The sequence below is a fragment of the Prunus persica genome, chromosome G4, assembly GCF_000346465.2.
Source record: "Prunus persica cultivar Lovell chromosome G4, Prunus_persica_NCBIv2, whole genome shotgun sequence".
Taxonomy (NCBI): Eukaryota; Viridiplantae; Streptophyta; class Magnoliopsida; order Rosales; family Rosaceae; genus Prunus; species Prunus persica.
In genome coordinates this window covers 14956237-14969561 of record NC_034012.1, presented here as the reverse complement: position 1 = coordinate 14969561, position 13325 = coordinate 14956237, and the positions used below count along the sequence as shown (strand labels likewise).

The following is a 13325-nucleotide window of genomic DNA, read 5'->3' as shown; positions in this document are numbered from 1 at the left end:
ACTGTTGCTGATATATAAAAGAATATGCGACTTGTTACTATCTTTTTTCATTAACAGGAGGCAGGACTGGAGCCACGGTAAGCGCAGTAAAAATTAAAATAGAATAAAACTGATAGTTTTTTTTTTTTGTCCTTCTTTTGAAATAGGTCACTTCTTTTATCCTCCGTTTGAATGGAGGGAATGAAAGAATTTGGATCTGACAACAAGACTAAAATTGCTAAAAAACAATAACTGCTAAAAAACAATAACCACATTAAGTTGAATGTAATCGTAATCGAAATAACTAAATGTAGTACATTTAAAATCACTCTTTTCCATAAGCCACTAACACGTTTTTCTCACTAATCTACCAAAAAAAGGGGTCGCCTTCTTTTTCTTTTTTTATTTCTCTTCAACACATTGTCTCCCTCTTATTCTTTTTTCTCCCAAAATATTTCTTATCAATACAAACATGCTCTGGTGTACGGCTTTAAGCTCCAATTAAACATTCTATATTACACATCAACATCCATACTATTTTGAAGCCAGAAAAATGCATATACAAGAAAATTTTAGTACTTTATTTTCATGTCAAACAAATATCTACAGAGAACATTTTAATTTTCGTCCCGGGCATTCAAAAGTCGAGCACCAGACATGCTGAAATGGTTATTATACCAAAACAAAATACTGAATGACATATTCATAAATAAATATAAATTAATGATTAAGATGAAACAAGTCCTTAAGAAGAAAGAGCAAAATACTACCAAAATACTAATTTTTTTTTTTTTTTGGGGCAAGAAATTGAACTTGGACTGAGCATGGCTAAAACAAATTAATTGTGTACTTTGAAGGGGCCTTCAGGGAGTGGAGTTTTGGGCCACAACGTGGCTGCAAGAGTGCATGGTGCTACATAATCCACCAAGCAAAAAGACAAATTATGTATTTAAGGAATTTTGCATCCTATTATACAAATACAAATACAAATGCATTTAAAGAGCAAGTTAAAATGCTGCCATGCCAGCCACCAGAACAAAACTACAAATAATTCTCATCTCCACAATTTATCTTCTCCTGGCTTCATCTGTAATGATTTTTCTTTTTCTTTTTTTTCTTTTTTGTTACATTGGAGTTCGAACGGTTCAAACTTAGGTGGCATGGGGGAAGGGGGAAGCCACCACCACTGTGGTGGGAACCCATTGGCTGTGTTCACTGTTTTGGTAAACTTCTTACTTTTCACTGTGTTCTTTTTTCTTTTCTATTTAGTCCAGAACTTTTACCTCACAGATTTTGATCCATGTGATTTGTTGCCTTGGTCAATTAATAGTTTCTATCTAGTCTAAACGTACGAGGAAATGAGAAACTACTTCTGTGTGGTGGTTGGATTACCAAGTTACTTCACAGGCTCCAAAACAAGTAGCTGCAAATTTTCTACCCCACATTGAAAGGCCTATAGAGAACCTTTTGTCCTCTCCTGGAGAATGTTACAATTAAAGCTCAAACCCCCTCTAAACAGCAGGATAAGAGTCCCAGCAGTTCACAGGGTCAGCATTGATCTTCCCCTTGGGACCATTCTACAATGACAGGCATGAGTACAATTTATCTTTTATCTCGTCGTTTTATTGCAGCAACAATATCGCAATCGTGAGACGCAAATGAACAATGCCCCGGCATCTACATTGCTCAAGCTTAAGCAACAGGGTTCACAATGCCAAGCAAATTTAAGACTCAGGAGCTCAATAAGCTCATCACACAGGCCAAGTAGAGAAACAAAACTTTCTTATAAATATTGTAAAATTTAAGCATTTGATCGAATTACAACACATGCGGTCAATGACTCTGAATATAGTATCAGTATTAATTCATATTTGTACATAGTATTCCCTGACAAGTAAATGTTGCACATACATTAATCGGACAGAGAAGGAATTTCGCAGCAGGCACCTATACCACATCTTTGAAATAGGCAAAGAAGAATACCTTTTGTTTCTTTCTTTCAAATTGAGATGCCCTTTGACCTTCACCCGTGGCCAAAAGAAGGGGAAAAGTAGCTTATTTCTGTTGGCTTCATCTTAAGCAATTCTATGGACCTGTTAGTACCCTTCCCATGTTCTGCGGATATGGATAAGAGGAATGATTTAAAGGTGGAATCTCGATGCTACGTGATTCACTTGGATTTTCTCTAGATCCGTACTGATTCATGCCACTATTTAAAACACCATAGTATGTTGAAACAGGGGTAGTTTGAATGGCCTTAAAATTGGAACTAGTGTGAGATTGGCGTTCCATTAGTTCAGAGTGCAGTTGCAGGTGCTCATTGGATTTATTTTCAGCAGCAGAGTTGATTCCAACACCAAGATCGAGGCTTATGGTGTCACTTTCTTCTGATCTAATCCTCGATGGGCCATTCACAGTTGTTGGTCCTGAAGTGTCATGGCTACTATTCCTTGCAGTTGGGACGTCATGGTTATGTTTCCCCTCATATGTCGTTATAACTGCTTTTGGATCATGGGATGCCCTCTCCACATGTTTTCTAACAGGGCATCCAGCATTGGTGCACTTGTAATAGCTCCTGCATAGCATGTGAGAACGATGAGAAACCCCATAAACCAGTTGGAAAAAAGTAGCAATTAAAAAAAGACTAGAGACAAATATTAGCCACACAATGAAAGCGCACATATGGGAGATACACGTAATAGAACCACTTCCTAGTTATTCAGAAGCAACATTGTAATTACAAAGTTATCAGGGTACATTTACATATATGATAACCAAACACACTACACGAGCATGATGCAGGTTTATCTCTAACCCAACACAATCCAAAATAATGAGGTTACATTCTAAGGTAAATAATTTATAGGTTGGTTCAATTACAGAGAGATCTAGAATACATCTATAATTTATTCTTTTGTTCCTTTAAGTTTGACGTTTAATGCAATTACTGGGGTAAAACATCAGGCGAAATTAGCAATATTCCAAATACCCCAACCATGTGTGCTGAAGGTGCCACTTCTCAGGAGTCCTTTATGAATAAGCAGGGTCTGCACAGCCCTCTATTTTCTTACATGAAAATGGGAAAGTGGCTAAGGGAGATGGTGGAAAAGTTCCAGTTAAACTAAATGAGAAGAATTGCAACAGTAGCAAAAAAGAATTGCACAATTACCTACACTAAAATTTAATTTTGATGCAAACAGTCACTTAAAGAAAGAGAAAAAAAAAAAGGAACGAGAATGGAAGGCTAACAGTTCAAATTCGAAAGACATCAATTTTTCAAATCATAGCTATCAACTGTCAGACTAAGTTCTTATACTGGATTTAAGAATATCCGTATTTATTCCTTGAGTGTGAAACGGCCAGAGGGTGGGAGTGTGAACTACCAAAATCCATCCTTACAATACCGTGTTCCATTGCAGAGAGATTGGGATTTAACTGTTTGAATAAATGTTATCATTAGCTCAATATTTTTCAGAATAATCCACTAACCGTCAGAGAAAAAAGCCCAACTTTTGTATGAGTATCAGAAAGTTATCAAATTCCATTAATGGTCAGAGAAGAACGCCCAGCAATTTTATGAGCATTCACTAAGTTATCAAACAAGCACTAAAGCTACATGTTGAAACAGATGAAATGACTCAGAATTATTATTGAAAACCGTCTGCCTGATGATAAACTATACCTTGGATTAGGATTTCCCCTCACCACTTTCTGACCATATTTCCGCCAGCGATATCCATCATCCAATATATCAACCTCACTCAGAGTCTGAACAACAACTCGTGGTTCCCGGATAGGTTTAACAACTGGTGTGACATCAACCCCACCAACATCCATCCTCCTGCTTAACAAGTTTGACACTTTGTTAGTTAGGGAACATGAACAACACAGGAAAAACATAAGCATTTCTTGAATCTCTATACCTCCTTTTTGAGAATGGGTCATCGTCATCAATCTCCTCGGCCATCCTATTAGATAGTGAACCTGTGCCTTCTACACTATCATCATTTCCTGTGACAGGAGATCGTTCAGGAGTACTATTTGGCTCATTAGTACTCGACATTTGCCCATATATGCTGGATGGCTTGTCTACAGTTAGAAAGGAACAAGATTATTGGTAGATATCTACTGATAAAAGATTATTGCCCATATATTCATAAAACAGCTAAAGAAAAATACTCTGATGCTTACCATCACGGCCGATCAAAGAGGAAGCCTTTTCAGATCTTTCTTCCTGGATAGGCATCATAGCACCAGTATTATATCGTCGACTAGGTTGAGGCTTAGGATGATCATGTGTACCCTTGTAGATAATCTCTGTTATCTGTCCATCGTGAGATCGCTCAAACAGCTTCTTCACTTCACAATTAGGATGGGTACATTTATAATAACTGCGAGGGAATTCACTTCCTTTAACGTGTTTTTGTCCATATTTTCTCCAGTTATACCCATCATCAGAAGATATGACTGAAGGCCCACTTCCTTTATGATCAAACTGTGATGTTTGGACCCCAGGATTTGGATGTCCCCTCTGACTTAAGTCATCTGAATCACCTTCAGGAGGTGCACTAGCTCCTGAAGTGACCATGTGAACAGGTGCTGACAAACTCAATTCATTTGAGGAGACCGCCATCTCACTTTTAACCAAAGGTGGAGACACGAGTGATTGAGGCTGAGCTTGCCCTTGGACTAACTGGTCATTTCTCTGGTGGTTATAATCTGTAGTAACCTTGAATAAATGTGAAGCATTAGGCAACCAGTACTTTACAACAACTTTGACACACTTTCAGATATATAATGAACTCAAATCAAGATATATCATTGTTCTATAATTCAAAAAGAAATATGACAGTCCATCTCGACAAGGAGATTCATCTACCACCTTTTGTTTCAATTCTTCTTCCAGTTTCCTTAGAAAACATTGGTTCTCTATAAAGCATTTTCAGAAAACAATTGTAGATAACTTAATAAAGTATTAGCTGACACAAGAAAACCAATCCAGTACTCATCATATAGCGCTTGAGACACAGAGGAAGTATGGAAGCAATACCATAGCAAATTAGTTAAGCTTTAGAACGGGGACTTAAAAGATTTTGAGGCATTAAGTAGACATCCACCGATATTGCAAGTTTAAGTTAGTGCACAAAATAGGCCAAAGACCAATCAGCTAAACTTTGGATCTAGGTCACCATTTAATCCGTATCTTTCACTACATAAATAAAACGTAGTCCTCATAGATGCAACTAATAAAAGGATAAAAGACCAACAATTGATAAAGAAATTACCATATTTGATCCAGCATGGGGCTTAAACTCGAAACTTCCAGAATTTCTTTCATCAAAGGTATCGAAATCAGAGCACATTGTGGTTGCTGAATATGTAGTAGAACTCAGAGAACCGTACACCATTTGAGGCTTCAAAAAGGACCCAGTAGTTGGGGAAGGTTCTGCCTGCAAGACGAGAAACAATATATTTTCATTCAGGAATTCCTGATCCAGAAGACTTTTGATGGACCGAAGGGGCATGTACAGAAAAAAGAAAATTTCGTGAAAGAACAAGAGAGAGATGGCCAAGAAGATTCAGAACAATTTCCAACCCCTTTTAATGTGGCAATACTTAAACATACTGTTACATATCTGTTCAATAACAGGAAACTCTGACAACTACTCAGGCATTCTTCTGATTGGCATCACTTAACAGAGATGTAATTTGTCCATCCATCCTAGACTACCAAAATAACTCTAACAAGTTCCTTCATTACCGATGCAAATGAAACAAATACTAGTAAATAAAAGATAAATTTCTTAAGTAAATCCACTAAAGATTGGAAGAGCAATATATTTATATGGATTACCCACATAACTGAAGTTACTGCAAACAGCTTTGAACAAGAACAATCATCTCTAATCACAATCAGCACAATGAAGGTCATGTCCTCCATAAAACACATGCCAATGACGACTTATATCAACACCTTGACCCACAAACTTTCTAGCCTTCCTATTCCTTCCCTGCTGATGCATTTATTCCTTATTCTACATACACAAATGTAAACGTTTTTGTCGTACTTGCATCCACTGCCACCGTTAAACAAAGGCAAACAAAAAGGCTAAAACCCACCACCAAAGCAAAAAGAAGAGAAGAAAGATTCATTATGTGAAAAAACAACACAGTCGATAGTAATAAAGAACAACAAAGTTCAAAGAGTTGTAAATGAAAGCCCCATATTCCCAAAGCAATTGCTTTCGAACAATCCACACAGGCATAAAGAGAAAAGACCCAATAGGCCAATACTAGCATTACATTACTCTTAAACAGCAACAAAGCATCAGAACCTTCGGGTCCCATCCTAAGCACCCACATATAAAATCCCACTGGTTTATTGAAAAATAAAAAGAAATAAAACATTCCCAGGGAACCCATTTAATTAAATTCACTGTTATGCCACAAAACAAACGGAAATTGTAATCAGAATTTTCGAATTTGGCTGAAAGGAGGAGCATCTTTTTAGCTCACTCATCATCAACATCACATCAATTATTTAAGTCCACAAAATTCCCTCCTACAGCATATACCACGGGGCAAAATCTCAGGCCGTTAGACCCAGTTCCCTATATACCCCATGTTTGGTCACCAAGAAAATGCCCGAGAAAAGTTCAAAATTAAAACTTTTTCACGGCAAAGTCAATCTCAGTTGCTCAGAGCAGTAGAATAACTTCAACGCTCCAATTACCAACATTTCCTTTTCTCAGCAACCAAACAGAGCCTTACATTTAATTCACACCCAAAAAAAAAAAACCTTCAAAATAAAAATTAGAAGATCATGTTTATTTTTTATGTATGTTCCAACTTCCCACACTTCACTGAGCAAGCCAAACACAGCATAAGATTCAAAAAGAGCATTTGCTTTTCCTCAGCAGCCAAAAAGAAAATAAAAAACAACAATAGAAAATAGAACAAGGATCGAAACAAAACGACGTCGAAGCAGACCTTCATGTTGGAGAGGAGGACGGGGGACTCGAGAAACGACGTCGGACTGAGGCCGGGAGGGATAGTGAGGCAGGGGGACCTCGAGATCGGAAGCTTGGCCGGGGACATGAGCTTGTACTTGGCCCCACCACCACCACCAGTAGAAGAAAAAAGGGTCGGGTCAGACCCGGGATTGAAGTCGGTTAGACCCGGATCGAAGTCATCGGAGGGTCCAGAGGGGTGGTCGAGTGTGGTTGCGTCCATTGAAAGCCGGTGGGTTTGGGTGAGGGGCGAGTCAAAAAACTGTCAAAGGGAAAAGGAGAGAGAGTGGGTTCGTTTTTGTTCAGAACAGGGGAAGAGGAGGGAAGGGCAGAATGGTAATCTTTGGGGGTGTCTGTTGTGTTTTGGAAGGTTTTGTTGTCAGAGAGAGACGTGGGTTGACTTGTGGCAATGGATCTGAGTTTCATCTGCGGACTGAGCCACTCAGAGACTGAGTTTGAGTCATTGAAGACGTTTCCCCATTTCTCATGGTTAAAAATAATATTTAAACTTAACTAAAACATTCATACGAAAGTTAAGGAATGTTTTCGTAATTTGGTCGTTGAATTACATTCATTAAATATATTAGTAGTTTTTTAAATACAATCCAACAGTAGAGATTAGAAATCTATAACCAATCTTTAACTTAAATATAACTATTCAATTTTAAGATTGCATTGAGTTGGAATAAATGAAGTGGCTCCAAGTGTTGACTTGTGAGCCTATTAAGGAAATCTTATGAAGAGGCTCATTACAACTTGGAACCACTTTTGATTTATCTACTCAAATTGGTATTTTTACTGCCAGCATTGATTTTAGTCAAGATTACTATAAGGAAAAGAAAAAAAAAATGCAAAGATACTCTCATCAGATTTAATAGGTGAGAATTTATGTAACCAACTAAACACATTTGAGTTATTTGATTTTCATATCCCTAATCGTCAAAGAAATGGAGAATTTAAAAGCAAAGAGGGAAACTAGGAAAATTGAACTATCTATAAAGAGACTAATGATTTATGTTCTCAATGAGTTCTCAATTAGTCAAGGCTTAATGATTTTTAGTTTTCTTTTGATTTGCTAACAAGCAATAATTATTGAACATGCTACAAGACCTTTTTTACATGTTGATTTGCTAACACCCATATTTTACATTGATTTTAAAACTTCATTTAGATAAGACAATCGTTATATGGTCTTTTTTTCCATCAAAGTTAGAAAGGGGAAGAAGGATTTTCTCTCCCACACGCACTGCCAATCGTTATGTGGTCTACTAAACATTAGTTGAGCTCATAGGCATGATTTAAGTTTCTTTTTCCCTTACTTTTTTTTTTTTTTAAAAACGATTAAGAGTCACCTGTAAGTTCGACTATGATAGCATATCTAAAAGATACGAGTAACATCAATAGAGTAAAATTTTAACTTCATTCATTAGTCATTAAATTAGGCCGATACGAGACTTTAGAGGTTTGAATAACTCAACCCTGTCATGTAGTTAAATTGACTTCAATAAATTGGTTCGAAAGAGTATATAGTCTTAAAGAGGCAATCCAGAAGTTGTCCTTGTGCTTCCAACCATTGGAGTAAATTGTACTGTAACAAAAACAATGCATTTTGTATCATAACTGACCGAGCAGAAGAAGAACGAACCAAAAAGAATAGCCTAACTACATTATACATGTCACACCCCAAATTTAGAAAAACTTACCGTCTTCCAAAATTTAGGTCTGATTTTCTTTTGAAAATAAACAAGTTTATTAATTTTATTTTTGTAGAAATAAGTTATTTTACAACCAACACCACATACTATTTATTCCAGATTATAAAATTACATGAAAAACCTCAAATAATGAAATAAGGTTCACCGGAGTTGGTAGCCTAAATTTATAATTACAGAGTATTTATTTTGATTATCTCACAATTTATACATTGTCAACAACCTAGAAGTTCATAAAATAATATAAAAAAACCAAAAAACCCTAGAAGAATAAAGGCAGGCAAAAATAAGTGCAGAAGAAGAATGCATATCTTGATCCCCAACCCTAAATAGAGCTTCGTTCAACCATAAGCTATACAAGTCCAACGGGTCAAATAAAATGAAATTTAAAATTGAATGAACAGATTTTCACCAGACGCAGGAAGAAGGGAACATCTATAAAGCGACCACATGTAGAAAACGAAAAGCTCCAATGGCGACTAAAGAAAAAATTGATAAAAGAAAAACATGAACGAAATAAGCCCCAGAAACAAGGTTTCTGGAAGAAATCCTACCTTTCCTTCCCTGGTACCCATTTAATATCTAATAGCAGAACAACCCCATTAGGAGTCGATAATGGAGCCTATCTGAAGACCCCTACTCATAGGAAGGAGTTGCTGCTATGCCGTTAGGCTTCAAGGCCATTGGCCAAAAAATCGTTACATCCAAATGGCAACGGCACACATAATAAATAAGAATGGAGGAGCAGCACAAAGCTTCCATTCTGTTTTACACCAGCTCTCGTGAAAAAAAAGGAAGGAAAAAAAAAAATCTATCCAGAGATGGATGTTACACAAAGATGAATACTTAATAGGGCAACCAAACACTTTCCTTCTACTCAAACCTCAGAAACAGAAGACAGCCCCATTTTTTAGGCATATAGGGGGATTTATGCTTTCAACGAGCAGCATCTACTATTGAAGAGGAGCTAAAGTTTTGCAAGCTACCAAAGAGGTCAAGATGGGGACAAAACAAGTCCCTTCAAGCAAAATTAATGAAAAAAGACTTCCTATTTCTTAAAACCAAAGACAGGAAAAAAGATGATTACTTGTTCACCAACACTACTTGCTCTGCAACGATTTGTTGATCACAATGATCAACCTAAAACCAACATTAAGTTCCTATTCAATATAGGTAAAAGTCATCACCTCTTTCTGAGACAGAAAAAGGGAATGCACCTCAAGTTCCTTCGGTGAAAGGCAGAGTACTTCTGTTGTCCTTGTGAAATGGCAGCACAAGGAGGAGAACCCTAAAACAGGTAAAAACATGAGGATGTCTTTCCCAATTTAGGAAAAATGCTCCCGGGGAAAGAAAATGGATGAAAAGGTCCTAAAAGCAGAGTGTTCACAAGAATTAGTGCTAAAAAATGATATAAAAATCAGCTTTTCTACTTTCAGGCTGATTAGTTTATTAAACACCCAGAAAAAAAAAAAAAAAAAAAAATTTAATGGATGACGCAAACTACTCGGAAGCAAAAAATTTTGTTCAAGGAAGTAGACATGTGACGCCATACATGCAACCACTGATCTTAATTACCAAGTCTTGTTGCTGAACTACAATTATGGTGAACAAAAAAGCAGACTTTGCTTTTTTGATAACCAGCATTGTAAAAAAAATGCAAAAGGCATCACACCATCCAAAAGTATACTATCACAGAACAAAGAGTAGCAAGCACTACTGAGGATAGTGAGATGGAGGACGGTACTCAGGGGGTACACCATATCCACCATAGGCAGTTTGCCTGTTATAATAGCCCGACGGCACATAATGGTCAGATGAGTATAAATGGTTACTAGCAGGGCCCGGGTTCCCAAGAAAACCCATCTGGCCTCCTGCAAAACCATACAGCCCAGCTGATGAACCCGCATAAGGGGGAATTGGAGTAGCGGTGCCTGACAAGGCATAGGCTGGCAACAAACCTGCTGCATTGATACTATTTGAGACTGCTGCAGGGCCAACTGGAGCAGTCATTCGAGGATGCTTGTTTCCATACTGCTGCTGCTTCAGTTTTTGCTGCTTTGCTGTCTGCTGTTTATGTTGCTGAGGCTTGACAGCAGGAGCTTCTGCATGGCGTTTTCTGTTTGCTTTCTCTTTCTCCAGCTGCTCAAGTCGCTTTTGAAGAACAGCCGGTGGATAATCAGATTGGAGCTTGAGGTCTTCAATAACTTTGATTACTGATTTCAAAGCACCGGTTTCTTTGGCTGTGGCCTCATTCTACAAAGAAACTTAATGAATTGTTCGCCGCAGATAAACTATTAGATTTTAAGAGAAATTAGGTAACATATAAGAGAAAGTGAAATTACCATTGACTTGCGGGAGTTATTTCCATCCTTACAAACTTTCTTAGCGAGCTTCTTAGACTCTTTCAAATAGGACTTCAAGAGGGGAACTGGTGGGAACTTATCAGTCAGATCAAATTCAGAAATGAATTTAACAGCCAAAAGATGTTTTCCCTTACTTACAAGTTTCTGAATGAGATCTGCGAGCATAACATTTTACAGTTAAAATCAGAATCTATCCTAAGCAAAATAACCAAAAACTGTGCAATTGGGCCGTTAAATAGGTCCATCCAAAAGGCAAACAACAATCCTACCATACAATGCCCTCTATGGAAAGTATGATGTTAAGCATTGCCACTCCTCCCCCACATAAAAATATGCGACGTGTTTACACATTGAGAAAAATAACTGGATCTGTAGCTCTCCCCAGCACATTTTCGCCTCGTGCATATAAAGTTCCATTAACCCTTCTAAGTAGTAAGACCATACAAGCTCAACTCTCTCTTCATACTTCTTACTCAGCCTTCTCCTACAGCTTATTCATAGAGGCTAAAAATCCCAAAACTTAGTTGTTCGCCATTATGTATAAACTGCCCTCAGTAACCAAAGTCATTATTTGAGCTTATTTATCACTCTGCCTCAAGTTTGTACACTACATGATTAACAATCAACTCAAGAATTCATTCTTCCCATGAATAATAATCAATATTTCAAACACAAATAGCTACTTAGTAACTAGCATCCATTACGAACTCTGACTGCAACATCAAAGCACCGCAATTTGATAATGCTAAATTGAAAGATACACCAAACACAATCCATTAGCTATGACTATGAACATTTGATAACACCAAAACTTATGTATCAACATCGAACATAAATTAAATAAAAAGCCAACTTGAATGTTTCCACTAACAGAGAACTCTACCTGCAATCTTATCTCCCAAACCAATTTTCTGGCACAATTCGATAGCTTGCCTATACCGCGCAATAATAACAAAATGATCAACAAGCTCATCCATCTTGAATTCAGACTGCAGTCCATAAGCTGCCACCAAATGCAAGAATCCCAACGCCTCAAACGGGTTTTCACCATCCATACTCACCTTCCCTTTCCAAGCCAACGCCAACTCCTTGGCTCTCTCTCTCACTTCGAATCCTACATCCGGTGAAACCCCCATTAGCACTTCCAATAACAGCACACCACTTCTCCTCACAGCAAACAATTCCGGGTCCTTATCTCCCTTATCCCTCCCGTTCTCACTATAAAAGTCATCTACTGCATCTAAAACCATCGCAGCAGGGTCCTTGGCGTACCGTATAGCTCCCAGGAGCTCGGCCCGGATGGTGTTTCGGTTATCCAAGGTCTCATTCATATACTTTCTCAACCCCATTGCATCCATTCGCTCACAAAATGCCACCAACTCTGGCCGAGGAGGAACTGAAACCGACCGAAGACTCGTACCAAGCTCAACCGTGTTCCGGGTCGGAGGGTTTGATGAAGAAGGGTCCTTTACCACCTGGGTCGACGAAATTGATGAGGAAGGTGGGTCCTTTTTTATCTGGGTTAGTGTTTTGGTGTCTTCCGTTATCTGGGCCAACGTCAACGATGACAAAGACGGGTCTTCTGCTATATGGGTCGGTAAATTCGACGAAGAAGAGGGGTCCTTTGGTATCTGATATGAAGAATAAGAAGGGTCTTGTGGTTTCTGAGATGGAGGGTTTGATGAACAGGGGTCTTGGGGTATAGAAGAAGAAGGATTTGAGGATTGGGACTCGAGGGTTTGGAGGAGCTGGAGTTTTTGGTTAAGGGAGTCTTTGATGGAGGTGAAGTGGGAATCGAGGTCAGACCAGGTGAGATTGAAGGAGGAGAGGACGTTGTAGTGGGCTTGAAGCTCATCGAAGGCCTTCTTTAGGTTCTCTTTCTTTGTCTCGATCAGTTCCATGGCCGCAGACATTGTTTCCACTGTCGTAGCCATTGTTTCATGAAATTGAGTTCAGCCAAAACCCCTGTTGAGAAATTGCCAATGGACAATGGAAACGCTAGTCGAAGAACTGAATGCCGAAATAACCCCAAAACCACATTTTGAAAAATAAATAAACAAATAAAATTTCAAAACAAAAAACAAACAAAAAAACAAAAAGGGAATAAAATTGGATCTGGATTTCCTTTGCTATGATTTGCTTGATTTCTCTTCTTCGCTTCCCACCTCATTTTTAAATTTCATTTATAATCACATCAAATAGCTACAAAATTGGCATATCATACATGAATTAAAAAAACTTTAAAAAAATCAATTAACTCA

The 13325-nt window shown here is 37.9% G+C and overlaps 2 protein-coding genes across 6 annotated transcripts; both read right to left on the bottom strand.

Moving 5' to 3' along the window:
* LOC18778661 (probable WRKY transcription factor 20) lies at nt 1745-7459 on the bottom strand. Of its 5 annotated transcripts, none has more exons than XM_007214607.2 (6): nt 6970-7459; nt 5265-5429; nt 4171-4708; nt 3903-4068; nt 3662-3820; nt 1745-2554 (listed from the first exon to the last, which is right to left on the bottom strand). In XM_007214607.2, the coding sequence occupies exons 1-6, from the start codon at nt 7210-7212 to the stop codon at nt 2065-2067; spliced, it is 1761 nt and encodes a 586-aa protein (XP_007214669.1). In that variant the 5' UTR covers nt 7213-7459; the 3' UTR covers nt 1745-2064. The 5 variants fall into 5 exon arrangements, with proteins under 5 accessions (XP_007214669.1, XP_020418684.1, XP_020418685.1 ...); XM_020563095.1 differs by having other exon boundaries at nt 3662-3823; nt 6970-7435; XM_020563096.1 differs by lacking the exon at nt 6970-7459 and adding an exon at nt 5834-6168 and having other exon boundaries at nt 3662-3823.
* On the bottom strand, nt 8770-13325 carry LOC18779282 (FRIGIDA-like protein 1). The gene is made up of 3 exons (XM_020563094.1): nt 11948-13325; nt 11044-11219; nt 8770-10954 (listed from the first exon to the last, which is right to left on the bottom strand). The coding sequence occupies exons 1-3, from the start codon at nt 12996-12998 to the stop codon at nt 10415-10417; spliced, it is 1767 nt and encodes a 588-aa protein (XP_020418683.1). The 5' UTR covers nt 12999-13325; the 3' UTR covers nt 8770-10414.